This window comes from Coregonus lavaretus, assembly GCF_964263955.1.
Source record: "Coregonus lavaretus genome assembly, chromosome: 2".
Taxonomy (NCBI): Eukaryota; Metazoa; Chordata; class Actinopteri; order Salmoniformes; family Salmonidae; genus Coregonus; species Coregonus lavaretus.
The window spans coordinates 46,338,329-46,363,913 of record NC_139989.1 but is presented as its reverse complement, the minus strand read 5'-3'; the positions used below and the strand labels follow the sequence as shown (position 1 = coordinate 46,363,913).

At 47.2% G+C, this 25,585-nt stretch overlaps 1 protein-coding gene across 1 annotated transcript; it reads left to right on the top strand.

Annotated features, from left to right (window-relative positions):
• Positions 1-80: 80 nt before the first annotated feature.
• On the top strand, positions 81-25,585 carry LOC311100535 (uncharacterized protein; the record flags this gene model as incomplete). Its single annotated transcript, XM_084141448.1, has 16 exons — positions 81-206; positions 357-540; positions 874-949; positions 1,164-1,312; positions 1,413-3,131; positions 4,530-4,979; positions 5,159-5,536; positions 8,686-8,805; positions 10,468-11,013; positions 11,129-11,572; positions 11,711-12,202; positions 12,337-12,876; positions 16,333-16,547; positions 17,360-17,648; positions 17,744-17,909; positions 22,586-25,585. 16 exons carry the CDS (start codon positions 81-83, stop codon positions 22,959-22,961), a joined length of 6,270 nt encoding a protein of 2,089 aa, XP_083997574.1. The 3' UTR covers positions 22,962-25,585.

Below are 25,585 nucleotides of genomic sequence, written 5' to 3'. Positions count from 1 at the left end.
TGAAAACAGTGGGAGAGAACACCACACACAATGTAGACTGAGTGGTCAGTAGTGGGACGCCATACTGTGCTGTGGGGACCATGGAGCTGGAGGGGGACTCTCTTTCCCCCAGGGATTCCTTCACCTCTGTGAGCAGCTATGGGCCCCCACCCTCATTCTCAGCACAGGACACCGCAACCCACACATTCCTAAATCACACCTTACAGGTAAGGAGAATCTTATCATGGTCGACTACCACATGCTGCATTTGCTGAAACATAGGCTTTTACATAAGTGAAAATCACAGACTTCAGAATCAATGTCAGTTGTATTCAGAATGCTGTCTAGCTGTGAGATTGTGTCAATGTCATCAACAGGTTTCAGACGAACTCACCTTCAGTGGGAGCCCATGGTCCAGTGGTGGCAATGGGGACTTTGCGAGGACCGGAGGCCCCCTATCCCAGGTGGAACCAGGGAGGAGTGCACAGAGGAGCATCAGGCCCTCAGCCTTTCCCTCCTCCCTGACCTGGGACTCTGACTCGGAGAAAGAGACACTAGACGGTAGCTACCACACTGGTTTATTACTGAGCTTTGTATGAACACAATATTAATCATACTATTTAATTTTTAAGTGTATCCCGTCTATGTCAGTAGTGCAGTTATGGGCCTTCCTAAATGTGATGCTCTCAGTTAAACTTCTTGCTATCACCCTCAGCTATATTTGTTGTCACTTCCAGAATGTTTTAATGTTCCTCGGTCTGCTTGTAGTCAGAACTGTGTCTCTTACTGGGAATGACTACTGTATATCTTTGGCTGTGAATTTACCTGTGAGTGGCCGACATGTGAAGTGATGTTCCTGTTGTTGTCTGTTTTGTGGGTTGCGCTGTCTGTCAGAGGAGGAGCTACAGCACTTTTCTAACCCTCACGGTCTGGCCGCCCACAGCCCAGGATCCCCCTCCTCTGGACTCAGGTGAGATGGAGGAATAGAAGGGCAGCCAGCAGGAAGATATTTATGTGTGATAGGACACAACACCACAAGGCAGACAGACATTAAAGCAGAGTGGTCAAATAAAGTGACACACACTAACAGGATAGGCAGACACATGTTCAGATAGACAGATAGGGACTCATTGCTCTTTCTGACCCACTCATACAACTGTCTCTTTCTATATCATTTTGTCCAGACCTGACAGTGAGGACGACCAAGCACCTGACCAACTGCAGCTCTTACCCACTGAGTCAAACCTACCCAGCCCTGTGGAGGAGCGGGATCAAGACAAGCCTAGCACACACAGGGAGGAGCCAAAGAAGGCCCAGCCCAGTTCAAAAGAATGTAAGCATGATGGGGAGCAAGGGAAAACACGAGATAAAACTTAGTTTCTTTTCGAAATAACTATTTTTCTAATATCCTTTTGTCTCTTGACCATCCACAGTGGTAGATGACAGAGTCTGGAATGTATCGGAGAAAGCTAGACTGTTTCAGTCCAAAGTGACATCAAAGGAGGGGCACCAAATTGAGGAGGAAGGAGAGGAAGAGGACCTGACAGGGAAGGACAATGAGCCTGAGCGGGATGTGTACACCTTTCCTGGGGACTCAGACCCAGAGAGCCCCCCACCAGCACCCTGGGCACACTGCACCTTCATCCAGCGTCGGAAGAAGAAGAGGGCCCTGCTCAGGCCCTTCTCTGGCCAGGGCACCTGGGAATGCACATCAACAGAAGCTGGGAGGAAGGCACAGGGTGCTTCCCCAAGAGCAAATAGCGTGGGGTCAGTGAAGGTGAGTGGAGGGGTCTATGACTTTAAGGAGGACTTGGAAAAGGCAACAGAGGATCTGGAGAAAGTGGAAGAGGAAAAAGGTGGTGAAGAAGAACGAGGAGAGGGAGAGCTTGGTGAAGAGATTTTCACCTGTGTGGAATGTAGCATTTACTTCAAGAAGCAGGTCTACCTGCAGGATCACATGCAAGAGCACAGTCAGAGCAGGCCGGGGGCTGGCAGGAGGGAGCGCGGAGTGAAGGGCGGGCGATTTCGGTGTGTGGAGTGTGGATGGAACCTGTCAAACAGGTTGGCTCTGGCAGACCACCACAGACGACACCAGGAATCTCGTCAGAAGATCCTGGAGGAGATTGGGAAGCTGAGCGACAGTGGCAAAGGGGAGACTATGCAGGGTAAGCCGAGCAAGGTGACCAAACCTGCCAGCCCAGTCCTAGAACCATTTGTAGCTCCAGTCACAACTCCAGCTCCAGTCCCATTCACAGAGCCAGTCCCAGCTCCAGTCCCATTCACAGAGCCAGTCCCAGATCCAGTCCCATTCACAGAGCCAGTCCCAGCTCCAGTCCCATTCACAGAGCCAGTCCCAGATCCAGTCCCAGTTCCAGTCCGGGCCCCTGTCAAAGCTCGAGCCAAAACCCCAGTCAAAGCAAAGGTCAAAGGCCCAGCCAATCGTCGCTATCTCTGCCTCAAGTGTGACTTCAGTACACGCACCTCACAGGCATTGGCCAACCATGCCAAGACCCACAACAGAAAACCTACTGGTCTGCAGCGAGCCTCTCCGCGTTTTCAACCAAAGCTCACTCCTGTGGAGCCGCCCCAGTCACCTGAATCTGCCTCTGGCCTGGCCTCCACCTCTCGCACTTGTGATCAGTGTGCCTTCCAGGCCTCCAGTCAAACTGCTCTGAAGGAGCACCAACACGTGGCTCACCCCGCGCAGACCTCCATCTGTGGGGAAGGGCCTGAAGAGATGAACCGTCCAGGGTCCAGAATTGATGCCTCCTCTCCACCATGTTCTGATAATCTTTCTAAGCCTGTCTCTCCACCAGAGGGCCAAAGCCAGTCAAAGGCCAGTAAGTCTTCTTCCTCTAGCTGGATCTCTGCCATGGAGGACAGCGACACACAGCCCCAACCATCAAACACTGCTACAGCTCCCCAGCGTAGAGAGATAGCCTTTAAGACCACCGGGAACAAGAGAGCAAATAGGAGAGGGAAGGCGGGGACAGAACTCCTCCGGCCAAATCCCAGACTGGACAGCGGGCCACCTGAGACCGACGATGCACAAAGCCAGGGCCAGAGCCCTGACCTGGCAACTGAGATTAACCAAAAAGAGACTGAATCACTTGTTGGGTCCAAACCGCTCACCAGGGCTCGATCCCTCCGAGGTGAGACTAAGATGCAGAACGTATCTCCCTCGAGCCATCTCGAAAACAGTTGAAAGAAGCCAATACCTTAGACTTTCTTTAGAGTCTTACCTATTGCACTGATCTCATGCTAATTCTAAGACAAACCTTTCATCGTTAATGGTCTGATGCACTAGAGCAGTGGTTTCCAACTCCAGTCCTCGAGTACCCCCAGTCCTCGAGTACCCCCAAAAGCACACATTTTTGTTGTAGCTCTGGACAAAAAACACCTTATTCAACTCATTAAGAGCCTGATGATTAGTTGACAAGTTGAATCAGGTGTGCTTGTCCGGGGCTACAATAAAAATGTGTACTGTTTGGGGTTACTCGAGGACTGGAGTTGAGAACCACTACACTAGAGAATGACCACACTAAATGCATATCCATAAGCAAAAATATTCTACTGTCCAGAATATTTTGGACTCCTGAGGCTACTCCAAATTCCAATTCAATATTTTCTCTTTTTATTTTCACCTTGGACATGCACAGTTGGGTAACCTGTGATATTTGTCCTTCGATATTGAAATTATTTTTACCTAGAATGCATAACTTGTGCTGCATGCATGTGGCTTGTGATGCTATCAAGTACCATCACAAGCCTGCAGATCAGTCACTGGGTTTGGCCATAACTGAGAATGCCCAGCAGTCCCTGCCTGGCCCATAACTGAACCTGGGTCGCCCGTTGCTTCCCCTCCATGCCCTGTGGAGGTGCCTGCCCCGGCCAATCAGCTGAAAGGCATTTTCTCAGCCAGCCTACGTGGGGCAGCAGAGTGCCTGGGGCTGACAGGGCTTGCAGGCCCAGCTAAGACACACGCTGCCCCTTGTCCTCAATGAGCCCATCCGCTTTGACCCACAAACTCTCCTCTCTTACCTTGGCCGTTGGGAGGGAGGCAAGGTGATGGGTGAGTGAGTGACAGGCTGAGTTATAAAGTAGCCACCTGGCATACAGTGATGCATGGCTCCCCTCACCAAATACAATATAGTCAGCCTTATCTTCCTTGCGCTCTCCCCTAATCATTATAAAGGCTCAGTTGCTAGGGGTGTCTGTTTCTAATTTCACCCCATTGCATCTTATCACTGTGTTCTTCATGTTGCGTCTGTGTAATTGGCCTCTGTAGTGTTATTCTATCCCTGTGCTGAAGGGTCTCTGTATATGATGCCTATTCTTGATGTGCCACTACAGCACATAGTTCATTGATGTGATATAAAGTTATCTCATCTGCTGTTGCAGATTGATTGAGCCAGTTACAGGCACAGCAAAAACCCAGCGACACATTGGCTCTCCAGGACTGGGATTGAACACTTCTCTATTATAATACAGTGTACTAAATGGCTGTCTCAGCTCAGCCTCATACTATATACCTTTCCTTCCTGTTCTAGATGACTCCTGTCTAAAACAACAGAGCCTCACAGCCTCATGCTCTTCAGAAGGGAAGCCCGTGAAGGAAGAGGAAGAGGACGGTGATCCAAAGGTTGCTTTTGAAAAGAAGAGTAACAAGAATTTTGCTGCTGAAAATGACAATGATGATGACAACGATGATCATGACGAAGAAGAAGAAGAGGAAGAGGAGAAGATCCGGCGTTTCCTAGCGGAGGGCATATCAGATGAGGATTATAAGGAGATTGATGAGGAGACGGGGACCCTGAAGAGCGTGGAGAGGAAATGCCCCTACTGCCCTGATCGCTTCCACAACGGCATCGGGTTGGCCAATCACGTGAGGGGCCACCTCAACCGAGTGGGCGTCAGCTACAACGTACGCCACTTCATATCCCCTGAGGAGGTCAATGCCATCGAGAAGAAGTTCTCCTACCAGAAGAAGAAGAAAAAAGGTATCTTGAATCTTTGTTATTACATAGTTAGGACCTTGTCTGGTGTATGATGCGGTATGTTTGTAAATCACTATAATGTAAGAAAGTAACAACAAGTATCAGTCAGGGTAGAGGATATGTACAACTTCCACGTCGCTCTGTAAACCGCTAACCTTTTATATGCCCTTCTCTCTCTTCAGTTGCCAACTTTGACCCGGATACGTTCAGTGTGATGCGCTGTGAGTTCTGCAATGCTGGCTTTGACACCCGGGCTGGCCTGTCCAGCCACGCCAGGGCGCACCTGCGGGACTTTGGGATTACTAACTGGGAGGTGACTGTCTCGCCCATCCATATCCTCCGGGAGCTCTTCTCCAGCCGCCCAGACCTGGTCCTCCCCACAGCCCCCCCACGCAGCCCAGCCTCAGACGAGGAGGAGGAGGAAGACCTGGAGACGGAGGAGGAAGAACCAGGGGGAGGGGAGGGGAGTGAAGAGGCAACAGGTGCTACAGTCTCCAACCTACTGCCTTCGTCGCCTTCTCAGCCTTGGAAGAAAGACCACAGCGTTGGTGAGCCTGAAGGTGTGTGTGTGTGTGTGTGTGTGTGTGTGTGTGTGTGTGTGTGTGTGTGTGTGTACCTGGTGTGTATACTGTAGGATGCCTTTTTGAGCTGGCATTGTGGTTTATGAATACAACACACTGTGGTGTGACGCTGTGATAGGTTGTTGGTAGATTACATGATGGTTGGTCAGCGTGAATAAGACTCCCAAAGAAATGTCTCAGTGCTGAATGTGATAACTCAATGGTAACTACAGTGGCAATGCAATGCACAAGGGATATTGAATGTTGAAAACGATTCTGTGCAATAGTTTTGCAACTATTTTGTATTATGGAACTACTCTCCTGATGTGGCACTTCGCCTGTTGGTGTTGTAACATCAGTCCCTGGTTGTGAGACTTGTGTAATGCAGCAGATTTCTTGTCTATGATGAACTGCAGTATTTGGGACAAAGTGTTACTGTAAATCAAGCATATTAGAGGGAGACACTGATGCTCTTGGTTGATGTGGTGCTCAGTGCGTTTGTCCCAGCCTCTGCTCGATTGGTCACGCCTTAGTTTAGCGGTGCATGTGTATGGGGGCAAAATGGCTGCTTCCACCTCCCTGCAGACACAAACAATAGCGGAAAAACTGTCTGGCTTTAGCTGCCGGGAGTCCGATGCACCGCAACTACTGACCGGTGAGTACCACGCACCGTAACGCCCGTGCCCTTTAAACATTAATCGGCTTCATTGTTGCACGTCGCGTCGTAGCCTGTATTGTTTGCGGTACGTCAAATTTGTCTCTAGACACATTAGCCATCAAAAACTCAAATCATATGAGACCATTTAAAATCACTGTCGCGCACTAAGGGTGCGATAGACAAAGTCAATGCATTGGCTACAAATGTGTCATTCTTGTCATTGTTCGAGTTACTTGTATCACTGTAGCTACGCGCGCAGGAATGTGTGTTTGCAACATTTGATGCGGCCTGTCATATTTATTTCTGTGTGATATATTTTGTGCGTCTCGGATGACGTTCACTATTTCCAATACTGCAGAATTTCTAAAATTACCTACAGTTCCCAAATCCTCGCCATTTTACTTTCCTTTGATTTCTTGAATGTGGTCGCTCTGGTGTCATTCTTTATGAATGCATTGCTTCATACTTATAATACAGGAATAACGGACTGCAAATCTGTAATCATATCAAAACTTATTTAGATCTTAAAAATACATCGAAGTGTCACTTTATTAAGTGTCAGGTTACTTGATGTTACTGTAGGCATACTACTGCTATATAATGAAAACTGAAGTCCGGATTTTGTAACTTTGTTACTTTTCATAGTTTTATCAAATCAAGGTATCATTTTGCTGCAGTGATCACATTTTTGATGCTGCAAACAAAGCGAGAAGAATCAAAGGTGTCATTCTCTCTGCACGCACCCTGAGACGAGATCAACTGACAAGCGCAGAGCCGCCCTCCAGACAAAAAGCATTGTCTACTCACGTCGCTTATGATTTACCGCTTTGTCGCAGAAAATGGTAGTTTTGTCCCAGAAATACACCATCGCAATGAAAGGCATGTGTCTGTTACGAAATGTACAACAGCAGGAAAACGAACAGTGTTTTGCCATTATCACAGGTCTACACACTTGAAGAAGTGATTTATTAGCCAGACTATGTCTGAAGCCCCAATAATTGATGAGCGCTGCAAATTGCAGTTGTTTTAATCAATAGCATATTATTATTAGCTACTCCATTGTAAAGGTTTTATGTATGTTTTGTTATTCATACAGAAACAGAATACATTGTATTATTTAAAAACTATTTAATTTGCCTATGCATACACTATATATACAAAAGTATGCGGACAACCCTTCAAGTTAGTGGATTCAGCTATTACAGCCACAACCATTGCTGACAGGTGTATAAAATCGAGCACACTGCCATGCAATCTCCATAGACAAACATTGGCAGTAGAATGGTTGTACTGAAGAGCTCAGTGACTTTCAACGAGGCACTGTCATAGGATGCCACCTTTCCAACAAGTCAGTTGGTCAAATTTCTTCCTGCTAGAGGTGCCCCGGTCAACTGTAAGTGCTGTTATTGTGAAGTGGAAACGTCTTGGAGCAACAACGGCTCAGCCGCGCAGTGGTAGGTCACACAAGCTCACAGAACGGGGCCGCCGAATTCTGAAGCGCGTAGGGCATAAAAACCGTCTGTCCTTGGTTGCAACACTCACTACCTAGTTCCAAACTGCCTCTGGAAGCAACATCAGCACAATAACTGTTCGTCGGGAGCTTCATGAAATGGGTTTCCATGACCGAGCAGCCGCACACAAGCCTAAGATCACCATGCGTAATGCCAAGCGTCGGCTGGAGTGGTGTAAAGCTCGCTGCAATTGGACTCTGGAGCAGTGGAAATGCATTCTCTGGAGTGATGAGTCACGCTTCACCATCTGGATTTGGTGGATGCCAGGAGAACGCTACCTGCCCCAGTGCATAGTGCCAACTGTAAAGTTTGGTGGAGGAGGAATAATGGTGTGGGGCTGTTTTTCATGGTTCAGGCCCCTTAGTTCCAGTGAAGGGAAATCTTAATGCTACAGCATACAATGACATTCTAGATTATTCTGTGCTTCCAACTTTGTGGCAACAGTTTGGGGAAGGCCCTTTCCTGTTTCAGCATGACAATACCCCCGTGCACAAAGCAAGGTCAATACAGAAATGGTTTGTCGAGATCGGTGTGGAACAACTTGACTGGCCTGCACAGAGCCCTGAACTCAACCCCATCGAACACCTTTAGGATGAATTGGAACACCGACTGCGAGCCAGGCCTAATCGCCCAACATCAGTGCCCGACCTCACTAATGCTCTTGTGGCTGAATGGAAGCAAGTCCCTGCAGCAATGTTCCAACATCTAGTGGAAAGCCTTCACAGGAGAGTGGAGGCTGTTATAGCAGCAAAGGGGGGACCAACTCCATATGAATGCCCATGATTTTGGAATGAGATGTTCGACGAGCAGGTGTCCACATACTTTTCGTCATGTTGTGTATTTTCCTGCATTACTAGTTATCAAAGTTAATACTTATGTCATTTTCCTGGCGACATTAGGCTACATGTTTAATCACATCCTACCAGGTTAATGACTCTTTAATTAATGACTCAATCATTTGGTTGTGTAATGTGTTTCAGGTGGGGAGGAGGAAGAGCAAATGCCAGCACTGGACAGCTTGACCTCCAGCCCAGGGAGGAAGGGGCTGTTTTCCCTGGACCCAGAGAGCCCCTCCCCGAGGGATGAAGCTGACATCAAGGGTGAGACTGAACAAAATGGGACAAGATGAGATGAGATATAAAGGTCCCCTGGGATCTGGAGGCTTTGTTAGATGGCAGACAGATGTGGCTGAGGTTACCACAGCCCCTAGCTGAGAATTCTCAACTCCACGATATGTACATCACGTCTCAATGGAGTTGAGTGGCAATGAGTTTTGTCGGAGTGTACTACATCGAGTCGATAACGGACTATAAAAATGTCCATTCTTTAATGCGTGCCTTGTATCTATGTTTGTCCTGTGTAAAGGTGTTCTTTATTTGGGTGCTGAATTCCGTAGTGTATGATTAAAACGTAATTATATATCCTTATTCGGACGGGATTAGTTTTACTAGGGGAGGTCGGGTAATGGAATGATGTGCAAGAGCACAAAACACCACATCTGTAATTTTAGTCCTGTCCGAATCTGCCATGTCAGTCATTTTTACATGGCAGGAGAGTAACAACTCCAGCCAGAATAATCTACTGTTTTTTGGCAAACTCCAAGGTCCTCTGATAATACTAGTCCTGTGCATAACGACATCCCTGAGTTTTTCGAGACATTACAGAGTTTGACGGGTGCTGCGCAAGAAAACAAGAACTGATTTGATAAATTGATGCTTAAACAAAGTGCTGCGCATATATTTTATATGAATGGATTCAATTGATCAACTTTCACAGTGAATACCTTTGTTTATAGTCTATGTTTTGTGCCAATGAATTGAAGTTGAACATCGGCAAATACGTCAGTTTAATTAAATGTGCAATAAAAAAGTATTGTGCCTAGGCCTATTTAATGAAACCGTGGCTGTTGATGTAGGCAATAGATTGCAAAGCAGGGCATCCTCCATTCCCCACTGGGCTAAACTTTTTTGGAATTGGCAAATTCACGTTCTCATCCATAAACGCATCTCAAGTGCACTGTTCAACAGCTCACATAGCAGGAGTTATCAGTGTAGACTTTATCGTCTAGACATGATGTTGACATATCTTCACGCTTAGAATAAAACCCTCCAGGCTTCCATCATAAGAGTCAATTGAATGAAAACAAATGAAGAATTAACGGGGGCAGTTTGTAAAAACATACCGTGTGAATTGTCATCTACGTCTCTAGTAATACTAGTCCCGTCCGAATAGGGCTATAATGTGACCTCTGTCAAATTGCACCGCTTAATTCACTTATTTCCAATGGAGTATGAAGTTAGCGACTTCAAACATGCACTGCCACTCGTACTTAAAAATATATAAATTTTTAACACTTACTGTGTACCTGTGCTTGTCCAGATTGTTATAGAGCTGTCAGAGGGAGTTGTAATCCATCGTTTTTGATTAAAATTGCATTCTATGCATCCCCTGCCAAAAAAAAAACAATGCCTATGCAATGACGGGGCTGTTCTTCATTAACAAACAACGGTGTAGGTCGCGTAAAATGCTATTTTTATCAAAAACTACGGATTGCAGCAAACTCATTGGAGAATTCTCAGCTACACAGCCTCCTGCTCTTTTTGTCACCATCCTTTAATTGAAGTGCTATAAATGATGTAATAATACATACAGTAGTGCTGAACTATGACTGAAATAAAATGAGTTTTCCATATTCTGTATGTATTGCTGTCTGCTGGTCAGCTGCATCCTCTCCCCTCTCACTGTTCTCCTCTGTATTGTAGTGTCTAACCTGTTAAAGTGTGAGGTGTGCAGTGCCCCCTTCGAGACAAGGCGGGGCCTATCTAGTCACGCCCGTTCCCACCTGCGCCAGCTGGGCATTGGCATGTCGGAGAGCAGCGGGGCGCCCATCGACCTCCTCTACCAGATCACCAAGGAGCGCGGTCTGGATGGGCACTTCCCCCCTCCCCTCCCCTGGCCCCCCGTCGCCAAGAAGCCTCCTCATGTCCTGCCAATCCCACGGAAAGAGGAGATATATGAAGACACAGACATGGACGAGAAACCCATCCCTCTCTCCATCCTGGCCAAAGCAGTGAAAGTGCCACCCTCCTCCACCCCCTCCCCTGTGGCCTCCCCTCCCCCATCCTCCCTCATCAGGGCCTGCTCCCCCTCTCCTGTGGTGAGGAAGGCCCCCATCTCCTCCCTGCTGCCTGTGTCCTCCCCCCTGCGCTGTCTGGACCATAATCCTGGAGGGATGAAGAGCACCACCTCTAACCTCTCTGCCAAACCCTTCTGGGCCCCACAGGAGACTGATGCCCCACTCAACCTCAGTAAGTGTGTCAGTGCCCTCTCTCTGGTCATTCATCTCCTACTGATTCATGCACAGGTTGTAAAGGTGTCTGAAGTAAAACATTTCCTCATACCCCCTTTTCCTCATCTGTGCAGCATTGGAGGTGGACCCCAACAAGGACATAGTGTGCCAGCTGTGTGGCGCCTGGTTCGAGACGCGGAAGGGCCTGTCCAGCCATGCCCGAGCCCACCTGCGTCACTTTGGGGTGGAGTACTCTGAGTCCAAGGGTTCCCCCATAGACCTCCTCAACCAGCTCATCCACACGGATGACTTCAAGCACCGAGCCAGCGCCCTGCAGCCTGAGGGGCCCCAGGGGCTCAGGGGCCTCACAGCCAGCCTCTCCTCCCCCAAACGCTCCCTCCTCACCACCTCCTCCTCACCCCTCCTCTACAAGGTCACTACGATGGGGGGCGGATCTAGGTCCAAAGCTACCTCTGCCTCAGTTTCCTCAATGTTTGGGCCGCCCTCCAAACGTCCCAAGTCCTCCCAATTACAGGTCTTCCGTTTGAGTGGTGGGGAACTCACGCCCGTCCCCCACAGTGAGTGTTTGTCATATGATGGAAACTATATTCATACTCCATTCAATGCAATACAGCATCAGTGACTTGTTGATGTACAGTTTCTTGAGGTGCTTATTTTAAGTTGATCTTCATCTCTACCCTCCATCTCTCCATCAGGTGAACCAGTGAAGGAGATTGGCTGTGAGTTCTGTGGGGAATACTTTGAAAACCGTAAAGGCCTCTCCAGTCACGCGCGTTCCCACCTGCGCCAGATGGGCATCACAGAGTGGACAGTCAATGGCTCCCCCATAGACACTTTGCGAGAGCTGATCACACGTCGAGGTCTACCCTGCGCCCTGCCCCTCAAGCCCCTAAAATCTCCCGCTCCATCCCCCAGACCCCCTCGCTCCCCCTTGTCCTCCTCTGCCTCGCCCAGCATCCTGAGTCGCCTCCCTTTTGCCTTCGCCCACCCACCCAGCCACCAGTCCACAGTGCGTAAGATGGGCTCAGCTCCACCAGCCTCCCCTGGCCTGATAGTCAAGCTGAAGCCTGAGCCTATGCAGCTGGAAGTTACCATGCCAGGAGCGGTGGGGGGAGCAGCGGGATACTCCTCTGAGCCACTGAATTGCAGCTGGAGCAGCTCTGACAATATGCTCCCTCTTAACTTGGGTGAGTCCAAGTTGAAAGACCATCTTGTAGTTATTGAGATAATACCCATACAGAAGTGATGCCTTGTTTTTATTCTCTACTATCTCTTTTTCCATCTCTCTGTCTCCTCCCCCCTCCCTTTGTTCCTCCCACAGTCACAGCCCATGAGGTAGAGCCCACTCGGGACATCCGCTGTGAGTTCTGTGGGGAGTACTTTGAGAACCGTAAAGGTCTCTCCAGCCACGCCCGTTCCCACTTGCGCCAGATGGGCATCACAGAGTGGTCAGTCAACGGCTCCCCCATAGACACCCTGAGAGAACTCATGCACAAGAAAGGGGGCACCTCGTCCCCGGCCCCGGGGCAGAAGGAGACCAGCCAGGGGTCCAGCCCCACCTGGGAAGGCCTGGTGGGGGGCCTGGGTTACCAGTCGCCCAAGTTCTCCCGCAAATCTGCCCTCAACCTGCTGCATTCTGGCTCCCGGCTTCATAAGCACGGCCTTGGGGCGGTGGGCCTCTCCTCCACCCCTCCCGCCGGGAAGTTTTTTGCGGTGTCCCTGCTGGGTAAGAGACCCCTGTCGGAGGAGGGCTGTCCAGTCGAGAGGTCACCACCCCACCCCCAGTCCTTCTCGCCCCTGCCACATGACCTCTCCATCAAAGGGAAGTCCTCTCCAGACAAGCATGTGGGAGGGCACCTGGGTAAGCCATGACCTTACTAAAGATCCTCAGAAGAGTTGCAGTCATCCTTTAACTTGCAGACTCATTGCATTTAGCAGATAATGACACATACAGTGCCTTGTAAAAGTATTCATCCCCCTTGGCGTTTTTCCTATTTTGTTGCATTACAACCTGTAATTTAAATGGATTTTTATTTGGATTTAATGTAATGGACATATACAAAATAGTCCAAATTGGTGAAGTGAAATGAAAAAAATAACTTGTTTCAAATAATTCTAAAAAATAAATAACGGAAAAGTGGTGCGTGCATATGTATTCACCCCCTTTGCTATGAAGCGCCTAAATAAGATCTGGTGCAACCAATTACCTTCAGAAGTCACATAATTAGTTGAATAAAGTCCACCTGTGTGTAATCTAAGTGTCACATGATCTCAGTATACAGTGAGGGAAAAAAGTGTTTGATCCCCTGCTGATTTGGTGTTTGCCCACTGACAAAGACATGATCAGTCTATACTTTTAATGGTAGGTTTATTTGAACAGTGAGAGACAGAATAACATTTTAAAAAATCCAGAAAAACGCATGTCAAAAATGTTATAAATTGATTTGCATTTTAATGAGGGAAATAAGTATTTGACCCCTCTGCAAAACATGACTTAGTACTTGGTGGCAAAACCCTTGTTGGCAATCACAGAGGTCAGACATTTCTTGTAGTTGGCCACAAGGTTTGCACACATCTCAGGAGGGATTTTGTTCCACTCCTCTTTGCAGATCTTCTCCAAGTCATTAAGGTTTCAAGGCTGACGTTTGGCAACTCAAACCTTCAGCTTCCTCCACAGATTTTCTATGGGATTAAGGTCTGGAGACTGGCTAGGCCACTCCAGGACCTTAATGTGCTTCTTCTTGAGCCACTCCTTTGTTGCCTTGGCCGTGTGTTTTGGGTCATTGTCATGCTGGAATACCCATCCACGACCCATTTTCAATGCCCTGGCTGAGGGAAGGATGTTCTCACCCAAGATTTGACGGTACATGGCCCCGTCCATCGTCCCTTTAATGCGGTGAAGTTGTCCTGTCCCCTTAGAAGAAAAACACCCCCAAAGCATAATGTTTCCACCTCCATGTTTGACAGTGGGGATGGTCTTCTTGGGGTCATAGACAGCATTCCTCCTCCTCCAAACACGGCGAGTTGAGTTGATGCCAAAGAGCTCGATTTTGGTCTCATCTGACCACAACACTTTCACCCAGTTCTCCTCTGAATCATTCAGATGTTCATTGGCAAACTTCAGACGGGCCTGTATATGTGCTTTCTTGAGCAGGGGGACCTTGCGGGCGCTGCAGGATTTCAGTCCTTCAAGTCGTAGTGTGTTACCAATTGTTTTCTTGGTGACTATGGTCCCAGCTGCCTTGAGATCATTGACAAGATCCTCCCGTGTAGTTCTGGGCTGATTCCTCACCGTTATCATGATCATTGCAACTCCACGAGGTGAGATCTTGCATGGAGCCCCAGGCCGAGGGAGATTGACAGTTATTTTGTGTTTCTTCCATTTGCGAATAATCGCACCAACTGTTGTCACCTTCTCACCAAGCTGCTTGGCGATGGTCTTGTAGCCCATTCCAGCCTTGTGTAGGTCTACAATCTTGTCCATGACATCCTTGGAGAGCTCTTTGGTCTTGGCCATGGTGGAGAGTTTGGAATCTGATTGATTGATTGCTTCTGTGGACATGTGTCTTTTATACAGGTAACAAACTGAGATTAGGAGCACTCCCTTTAAGAGTGTGCTCCTAATCTCAGCTTGTTACCTGTATGAAAGACACCTGGGAGCCAGAAATCTTTCTGATTGAGAGGGGGTCAAATACTTATTTCCCTCATTAAAATGCAAATCAATTTATAAAAATTTTTATATGCGTTTTTCTGGATTTTTTTGTTGTTATTCTGTCTCTCACTGTTCAAATAAACCTACCATTAAAATTATAGACTGATCATTTATTTGTCAGTGGGCAAACGTACAAAGTCAGCAGGGGATCAAAATACTTTTTTCCCTCACTGTATATACACCTCTTCTGAAAGGCCCAAGAGTCTGCAACACCACTAAGCAAGGGGCACCACCAAGCAAGCGGCACCATGAAGTCCAAGGAGCTCTCCAAACAGGTCAGGGACAAAGTTGTGTAGAAGTACAGATCAGGGTTGGGTTCTAAAAAAATATCAGAAACTTTGAACATCCCACGGAGCACCCTTTCAATCCATTATTAAAACATTGAAAGAATATGGCACCACAACAAACCTGCCAAGAGAGGGCCGCCCACCAAAACTCACGAACCAGGCAAGGAGGGCATTAATCAGAGAGGCAACAAAGAGACCAAAGATAACCCTGAAGGAGCTGCAAAGCTCCACAGTGGAGATTGGAGTATCTGTCCATAGGACCACTTTAAGCCGGACACTCCACAGAGCTGGGCTTTACGGAAGAGTGGCCAGATAAAAGCCATTGCTTAAAGAAAAAAATAAGCAAACACGTTTGGTGTTCGCCAAAAGGCATTTGGGAGACTGCCCAAACAAATGGAAGAAGGTACTCTGGTCAGATGAGACTAAAATTGAGCTTTTTGGCCATCAAGGAAAACGCTATGCCTGCCACAAACCCAACACCTCTCATCACCCCGAGAACACCATCCCCACAGTGAAGCATGGTGGTGGCAGCATCATGCTGTGGAGATGTTTTTCATCGGCAGGGACTGGGAAACTGGTCAGAATTGAAGGAATGATGGATGGCGCTAAATACAGGGAAATTCTTGAGGGAATCCTTTTTCAGTCTTCCAGAGATTTGAGACTTGAACGGAGGTTCACCTTCCAGCAGGACAATGACCCTAAGCATACTGCTAAAGCAACACTCGAGTGGTTTAAGGGGAAGCATTTAAATGTCTTGGAATGGCCTAGTCAAAGCCCAGACCTCAATCCAATTGAGAATCTGTGGTATGACTTAAAGATTGCTGTACACCAGCTGAACCCATCCAAGTTGAAGGACCTGGAGCAGTTTTGCCTTGAAGATTGGGCAAAAATCTCAGTGGCTAGATGTGCCAAGCTTATAGAGACATACCCCAAGAGACTTGCAGCTGTAATTGCTGCAAAAGGTGGCTCTACAAAATATTGACTTTGGGGGGGGTGAATAGTTATGCACGCTCAAGTTTTCAGTTTTTTTGTCTATCTTGTTTGTTTCACAATAAAACATATTTTGCATCTTCAAAGTGGTAGGCATGTTGTGTAAATCAAATGATACAAACCCCCCAAAACTCCATTTTAATTCCAGGTTGTAAGGCAACAAAATAGGAAAAATTCCAAGGGGGGTGAATACTTTCGCAAGCCACTGTATGTTATCTTATATAAATTTTATTTTATGAAACATTAATCAAATGTCGCTAACTTATGCCCAGCTCTGACCGACAACACCCCACCTCTGCCTTCTCTCACCACCTGACCCCCTCCCCAGATGCCAGCTGTGAGCTGTGTGGGTTCTACTTTGAGAACCGCAAGGCGCTGGCTAGCCACGCGCGGGCCCACCTGCGGCAGTTTGGCGTGACAGAGTGGTGTGTGAACGGTTCGCCCATCGAGACGCTGAGTGCCTGGATGCGCAGCCGGCCCCACAAGGTGGTGGAGATGCACCGTAGCTACATGCAGGGCTCCACCCGCTCCACCTCGAAGAAGGTCAGGGAGGAATTTATTTATTTTGTAGTTTATCTAATGGTGATAGATGATAGTAAAAGGACTGTATTACTCACAGTACTTGCAGTGGGATTTATCTCAAAAGTTATATTTTCCAATGTCCATGCGAAGGCAGCAATTATTTATATTGATTTAGAGTAAACAGTGTGACATCGTGCACACAATGCACAATCAAGCTGCAATATTGCAAAGTTGTTTTTTATTAGTGCCGACCTGCCCATTTAAGTTGTGTTAAGTTGTAGGTTTCGGACAGCTATGAGGGCTGTCGGCACATTGTGAGGGCTGTTTAGAACATTACCATGACAACCCATACCATTAAAAGTCAAGTGTATGATTTACCATAAGGCTTTAGCTCTCTCAAACTAACAACACCTGCCACTAGATGAGCTTTTAAACGTAAAAAGATGGAATTGGCCTCAGCCACCACCAGCCATTTTGTGATTTAAATGTCTCAGTCAGATCTGCTATCATGTAGCTCCAACACAAAGAGTCTCATATAAGCATATTTCCCCTGTGGGGGACACAACAGGCTTAGGTATTGACTTAATAGTTGCTATAGTAACCAGAGTGCCGGGTGGCATAGATCCTTCATCTTCAGATGAATTTTGCTGTTCTAGAAAATATACTTTTCCATCCCTCCTGAATTAGCATTGTGTATTTGCGTCACTCCCTCTGTTATGAGTTGACACACATAAAGACTAGAAGATTACTCTGTAATGTCCTTGTATTAGAGTACATTGAGACAGCTGTTTTAATGAGAAGCACTCATCCCTCTCCTCTCCTTTATGTAGCAGAAAAGCAGCTCGTCTCTCTCCCCATCGTCCGACTCTGACCTCCTCCCCCCCATGCCCTCCCAGAAGCATTCCTCCTCCCAGTGGGTGGCTCTGGGGCTGGCCCAGGCCAGACGGGTAGGCCGGGAGCTCACCCTGGCATCACCCCGGGCAGCAGAGGGTAATGCTGGTCTCACTCCCCCCTCCCGACCCAGCCATAGCAGTCACAGTCCCAGCCCCGCCCTACTCTCCAACACCCTCCCTCCCCACACACAGGTGGCCCGCAGCGAGCTCAACGTGCGCCTGCCCAGAGGTGAGTGTGACACAAACACACACAACTATTCGCCATACACACATACCTGTCCATCTCACGCTTTCCTCCTGGTGTTCTCTCCTCCTCATGTCCAGGCTTTGAGCGGCGACCTCTTAAACACCCCTCTCACTCAGAGGGAGGAGAGAGGGACAGTGGCACCCCCAAGCCCCCTCGCACCGGCACTATTCCTGCCCTGGTGCCCAAACCCCCTTCCACCCCCCTGGTCAAAGTGGTGGGAAAGATCTACTCCCTCAAGTGCCGGTGAGTTTCTTTGGGGATCTGTGCAGTACTGAACTCATCGGCTAATCTCAAAGTGCTTATCCAAGATGGCATAGCAGTGCGGTCGTGTATTATGTTGTGTCCTCGTGTAAATAGCCTGTTTTTTGTTTTATTTCGTATATATTTTTCTATCTCACTTTCCATCCTTAACTAAATATACTTTCCTGCAACCCGCCTCACCCAATGTGGAACGGATTCTATTAATACTTCATACCTTTTATCAAGAACCCACGGCTGAAACTAGCCAGCTAGCCAGCTAACTAGCTACTTGCTATTAGCTATTGCTATTAGCCACCGTTAGCGGTCTACACCACTGTCCGAGGCCTGCACTACCTACCAGCCAGCTCTAGCCTGGACAATTATCTGCCAATTGTTCAGATTTTCTGCCGGAATCACTGAATCACTGGACCTTAACATCGGATCATCACAACTAGCTAGCTGCAACCGAATGGATGTTGTTGTTGGCTAATCACCACTAATCACCACTTGTCCCGAAGCTAGCACCAGTTAGCCTTGAGCTAGCCTCGAGCCAGGCCCATCTCCCGGCTATCCACCTCTCTGTCAACCGGATGGGATCTCTTAGTGTCGACACGGAGCCCCGCCGATCCATCATGACTGGTCTGCCGACGTAATCATCTGATGTGGTTTCAACAGGCTTCCCGTTGCGACGACCACGAAGATCCATCTGCAAGCACCGGCCCGCTAGCACGCGCAATCAACAGCCATGCCTCCTGCTCGCCTGTGCTGTAGCAGCCTACGAACTGCTCCCGGACTTACCTATTGCTGTTCACTGGACCTTATGATCACTCAACTACACATCGGATGCCCGCTGAACTGTTCCTTTACACGGTACCCCATCCTGTTTATCTGTTTAGCCTCAGCCCAAACTTTCGTCGCCATTACCAGTTGTTGTCTTAGCCCTCTCGAATAAGACCTGTGATTGTGTTATGCCTCTCTCCCATGTCAATATGCCTAGCCTATTGCTGTTTGGGTTAGTTGTTATTGTATTATTTCACTGTAAAGCCCCCAGTCCCGCTCAACCTGCCTCAGATAGCTTCTTTGTCCCACCCCCATACACGCGGAGACCGGCTTAATCGGTACCTCCAGTGATGCTATCTCTTTCATCGTTACCCAATGCTTAGGTGTATCTCCACTGTACTCATATCCTTCCATATCCTTGTTTGTACATAATGCCCTGAATCTATTCTACAACGCCCGGAAATCTGCCCCGTTTATTATCTGTACCCAACGCACTAGAAGACCAGTTCTTAAAGCCTTTAACCGTATACTTATTCTATTCCTCCTCTGTTCCTCTGGTGATGTAGAGGTTAACCCAGGCCCCGTAGCCCCCAGTATCACTCCTACTCCCCAGGCGCTATCATTTGTTGACTTCTGTAACCGTAAAAGCCTTGGTTTCTTGCATGTTAACATCAGAAGCCTCCTCCCCAAGTTTGAGTTATTCACTGCGTTAGCACACTCTGCCAACCCGGATGTTCTAGCAGTGTCTGAATCCTGGCTTAGGAAGGCCACCAAAAATTCAGAAATGTCCATTCCCAACTACAACATTTTCCGTCTAGGTAGAACTGCCAAGGGGGTGGAGTTGCAATCTACTGTAGAGATAGCCTGCAGAGCTCTATCATACTATCCAGGTCTGTGCCCAAACAGTTTGAGCTTCTACTTCTAAAAATCCACCTTTCCAGAAATAAGTCTCTCACTGTTGCCGCTTGCTACAGACCCCCCTCAGCCCCCAGTTGTGCCCTGGACACCATATGTGAATTGCTTGCCCCCCATCTATCCTCAGAGTTCGTACTGCTTGGTGACCTAAACTAAGATATGCTTAACACCCCGGCCGTCCTACAATCTAAACTAGATGCCCTCAATCTCACACAAATTATCAAGGAACCTACCAGGTACAACCCTAAATCCGTAAACATGGGCACCCTCATAGATATCATCCTGACTAATTTACCCTCTAAATACACCTCCGCTGTCTTCAACCAGGATCTCAGCGATCACTGCCTCATTGCCTGCGTCTGTAATGGGTCCGCGGTCAAATGAACACCCCTCATCACTGTCAAACGCTCCCTAAATCACTTCAGCGAGCAGGCCTTTCTAATTGACCTGGCCCGGGTATCCTGGATGGATATTGACCTAATTCCGTCAGTAGAGGATGCCTGGATGTTCTTCAAAAGTGCTTTCTTCTCCATCTTAAATAAGCATGCCCCATTCAAACAATTCAGAACTAAGAACAGATATAGCCGCTGGTTCACCCCAGACTTGACTGCCCTTGACCAGCAGAAAAACATCTCCCACGATATGCAACTTTTCAGGGAAGTCAGGAACCAATATACACAATCAGTTAGGAAAGCAAAGGCTAGCTTTTTCAAACAGAAATTTGCATCCTGTAGCACTAACTCCAAAATGTTTTGGGACACTGTAAAGTCCATGGAGAATAAAAGCACCTCCTCCCAGCTACCCACTGCACTGAGGCTAGGAAACACTGTCACCACTGATAAATCTACGATAATCGAGAATTTCAATAAGCATTTTGCTACGGCTGGCCATGCTTTCCACCTGGCTACCCCTACCCCAGCCACCAGCTCTGCAGCCCCCGCTTCTCCTTCACCCAAATTCAGATAGCTGATGTCCTGAAAGAGCTGCAAAATCTGGACCCCTACAAATCAGCTGGGCTAGACAATCTGGACCCTTTCTTTCTAAAATTAGCTGCCGAAATTGTTGAAGGCCAAGTTAACAAACAGATCACCGACCACTTCGAATCCCACCGTACCTTCTCCGCTATGCAATCTGGTTTCCGAGCTGGTCATGGGTGCACCTCAGCCACGCTCAAGGTCCTAAACGATATAATAACCGCGATTGATAAAAGACAGTACTGTGCAGCCGTCTTCATCGACCTGGCCAAGGCTTTTGACTCTGTCAATCACCGCATTCTTATTGGCAGACTAAATAGCCTTGGTTTCTCAACTGACTGCCTCGCCTGGTTCACCAGCTACTGTTCAGATAGAGTTCAATGTGTGAAATCGGAGGGCCTGTTGTCTGGACCTCTGGCAGTCTCTATGGGGGTGCCACAGGGTTCAATTCTCGGGCCGACTCTATTCTCTGTGTATATCAATGATGTCGCTATTGCTGCTGGTTACTCTCAGATCCACCTCTATGCAGACGACACCATTTTGTATACATGTGGCCCTTCATTGGACACTGTGTTAACAAACCTCCAAACGAGCTTCAATGCCATACAACACTCCTTCTGTGGCCTCCAACTGCTCTTAAATGCTAGTAAAACTAAATGCATGCTCTTCAATCGAACGCTGCTTGCACCCGCCCACCCGACTAGAATCACTACTCTCGGCGGCTCTGACTTAGAATATGTGGACATCTACAAATGCCTAGGTGTCTGGTTAGACCGTAAACTGTCCTTCCAGACTCACATTAAGCATCTCCAATCCAAAGTTAAATCTAGATTCTGCTTCCTGTTTCGCAACAAAGCCTCCTTCACTCATGCTGCTAAACATGCCCTCGTAAAACGGACTATCCTACCGATCCTTGACTTCGGCGATGTCATTTACAAAATAGCCTCCAACACTCTACTCAGCAAATTGGATGTAGTCTATCACAGTGCCATCCGTTTTGTCACCAAAGCCCCATATACTACCCACCATTGTGACCTGTACTCTCTCGTTGGCTGGCCCTCACTACATATTTGTCGCCAAACCCACTGGCTCCAGGTCATCTATAAATCACTTCTAGGCAAATCCCCGCCTTATCTTAGCTCATTGGTCACCATAGCAACACCCACCCGTAGTATGCGCTCCAGCAGGTATATCTCACTGGTCATCCCCAAAGCCAACACCTCCTTTGGCCGCATTCCTTCCAATTCTCTGCTGCAAATGACTGGAACGAACTACAAAAATCTCTGAAGCTGGATACACTTATCTCTCTCATTAACTTTAAGCATCAGTTGTTAGAGCAGCTTACTGATCACTGTACCTGTACACAGCCCATCTGTAATTAGCCCATCCAACTACCTCATCCCCATATTGTTATTTACATTGTTATTTATTTTGCTCATTTACACCCCAGTATCTCTATTTGCACATCATCTTCTATCACTCCAGTGTTAATACTTAATTGTAATTATTTTGCACTATGGCCTATTTATTGCCTTACCTCCATAACTTACTACATTTGCACACACTGTATATAGATTTTCTATTTTCTATTGTGTTATTGACTGTACGTTTTTGTTTATTCCATATGTATCTCTGTGTTGTTGTTGTTTTTGTCACACTAGTTTGCTTTATCTTGGCCAGGTCGCAGTTGTAAATGAGAACTTGTTCTCAACTGGCTTACTTGGTTAAATAAAGGTGAAATAAATAAATAAATAAATAAGTGTGCCATATTCTCAATATAGTGCACTCCTTTATAGCCCTGGTCAGAGGCATTTGAGATTTGGAAGTTGTGTGAATGACTGCATTTAGTCTGTCGGCCCAGGGGCCATAAAAAACGTTCATGATAATTATAATCTGTTGGTTTATTAAAGCAAAATTAAAAAAATTATCCATGTACCGTTCCAGTCTAGCTGCTGTGGTTGTATGATGACTCTGTGTGAGAACAGTGTGCTCTCTGCCTCTCTCCGGCAGGTTCTGTGAGGTGGAGTTCCAGGGTCCTCTCTCTGTGCAGGAGGACTGGATCCGCCACCTCCAGCAGCACATCCTCAACCTCAACTACAACAAGCCTGCTCCCTCTGCCATGGACCCCCCAGCCCAAGACCACCACCCAACCCCAACCTCAACCTCAGTCCCAGCCACTACCTCCAGGTTCACCACAACACCTGCCCCCACCTCAACCCCACCCTCCACCCACACCACAGCTCCTACTGTCCTCCCTCCTTGCAGCCCCTCTCCTCCCCCTATGGTTGAGTCTGCTCCAATTGTCACTGCCACTCCAATGGCAACAGCCTCAGCAGTGTCCACCCTCACCCCAATCCTGATCCCCATCCCCACCCCGGCATTGTAACCCCCAGGTCCATAACAATCCACACATTCTTCTAACCCTTTTGTTCTGCCACATCTTTGCCATGCCTTTTTTCCATCCACTTGTTCCTTTGGCCTCAACACTGGGAACCTGTTGTTGAAGTGTTTTAAAGAGAAGCTTTCCCCAAAAAAGCTCTCTCAACCCGAGCCTCCTAGGAAGCTCTGCAGATGGTTACAAAGCCCCATTGCCATGGGAACCCAAGATCCCCTGACCAGAGTGGGTGAATGCAACTGTCCAGGGCTTCCGGGTCTGCTGTTTCTTCTTTGTTTTGACTTGTTTGAACTGAATGTTCAGTTTGTAACGTGGTCAGTTACTCTTCCTGCCGCTCAGTGGTTAACCGAGAGGTTAACTCAAACCCTATTGAACTTTGACCTCTCTCCCTGCTCTAAATGGTGCTTTAGAAAGACCTGAGAGGCTCCCCCCATTTATATTTGAAGCACTTAAGAGGAGCCCACTCATGGCTCCTGCTTTAGTCCCCTTACCAACATTTTAAAAGGAGTGTCTATGCTTAGTCTATGATACAGACTTAAAACACCCATTTACACTTTTATTTTGTTAAGGCAATTTTAACGTAGACAATGTCACAGAGCACTTAAGTAAATGCCACATTGATTAGGGCAGTGATGACGAGGAAAAGGCCCCTTTGCGAGAAAAGGAAGGACCCTGTAGAGGAAGCAGCATCTTGAAGGGACGTCCCATTCACCTTAGTGTTAGGCTGACAGGTGCAGTCACACAGTAACTCTGAACGTTTTCTGAATGTAGTTAAAGGGATAGTTCCCCCAAGTTACATAATTACCTATGTGTAATTTTGTAATTTGGGTGAACTATCCCTTTTAATGAACTTCTTCTTTGAGATGACTGTGCCATGTTAAATTTGATTGGTCATTATGTTATTGCATGGTTTGATGTCCCCAACACTGTTTAGCTAACGGCATTTAAGCTCTTGATGATACTCATCTATTCTTTCGATGAAAGGGTCCATAGAAATGTTGAAGGTCACTATTTCAATGAGGACAAATGTTGCCATTTCTTTCTTGCCTTGTCAATGAAACCCAAAACCTTGATTGTTATTTATTGTACATTTGAATGTGGTGAACTAGGTTGTTTTTAGGCTCAATTAGAACATTGGAATGTTTGAAATTAGGTCAGTGACACTTTTATCTAAGTGCATAAGCTATGTGTGTTTGTTTGTGTGTGTTTTTTTGCACAAGAGGTGCATATGTATGTCTGTCAGGGACTTTTAAATGCTAGACAGAGGTAAACAGTAGCTAACACACAGGACCTCTCCATAGCTAAAATCTAGCTAATCATGGGACCTGGTCTATTATTTAGTCTGATTTGACTGCATCCGCCATTCTCCTAAGGATGTGCCAAAGAGTGTGTTTACTCCCTGGTCTCGCCTCTGTAAGCTGTTTACATGGGACCTGTTCATAGGGAGGAGCTCTGCACAGCTACGGAGCAACCAAGGCTCCTCGTTGGATGAGGGACATGTATCGGTGTACATCTGGATCCAGTGTCTCCCAGTATGTGAACCACAGAGTTGACTGACTGTTGCAGTGACATACATAAGCGGCGTTGGCTTCATGGAACTGTTACACTACTGCATTATTGCACCCAGGACACTGACGCCCACAGAGGTTGCTCTCTATCAGAGCTCTGTGAAGTAGTGGTGCCCTTAAATCCAGACGCATTACGTATGTCCTCTGGTGGAACAGCTTCTAAATTGGGGCGACGCTGTCATGAAGGTGTCGCTCCAGCGTGTGTCTTCATGTGGTTTCAGATAAGGGTTTATATTGCCTGCAGAGTGACGCAATAACTGAAGAGTCCATAGTGAAATTAACTTTTCAAGTTTGGTCCAGCATTAAACTATGTTGAAAACATGACTGTTCGACCCTAACAGTTCCCCATACCTTTTATGGAGTATAGATACGTATATATAACTACATGTACTTATGAAACTGTTGATGCTATTAGAGCTATTAACAGTTCTATTAACAGCTAGTTACAAAAAATGTTATCTTGATTCCTTTTATCGTGATTTAGTTTCAACCTTCTATGCCATGTATTTTTTATTGCTCTGTGCATTTCTGTATTTGCAGTCCAGGAAGGTGAAACTTAGATTAGTATTTTTTAGTTTCTTTGTTAGCTAGTTTCTCTAAGCTGAACATTGGTGCTCTTGAGAATGGGATGGTGAGGATGGGGAGTGACTGAAGACAGGAGAAAATTAGTGATTGTCATGTCCTAAGATCACAGGACTCTAAATACTTCAGTCTTTAAAGGGGACCACTTTTGCACGTTCAGATTTTTCTCCACCAGTGAGTGTTCACATCGTGATAGGGTTAGCCTCTGGCAGGTTTGTGACTGTTACCGTGTAAGATGAGTTGCCGCTGGTGTTACAACTAAGTCCCCTTTAAGATTGCCTGTGTATACCCCTCAGCTGGTATGACTGGCTGCAGAGGGTTGGTGTGTGTGTGTGTGAATGAATGTCTGTGGAGAGCAAAGACCATTATCTGATGATGATAATGAAAAGATTAAAGAATTGTACTGTACACAAAGGGTTGAGGTTCATGTGAATCAGCTCCTGAACAAACATTAAATGTGATTTC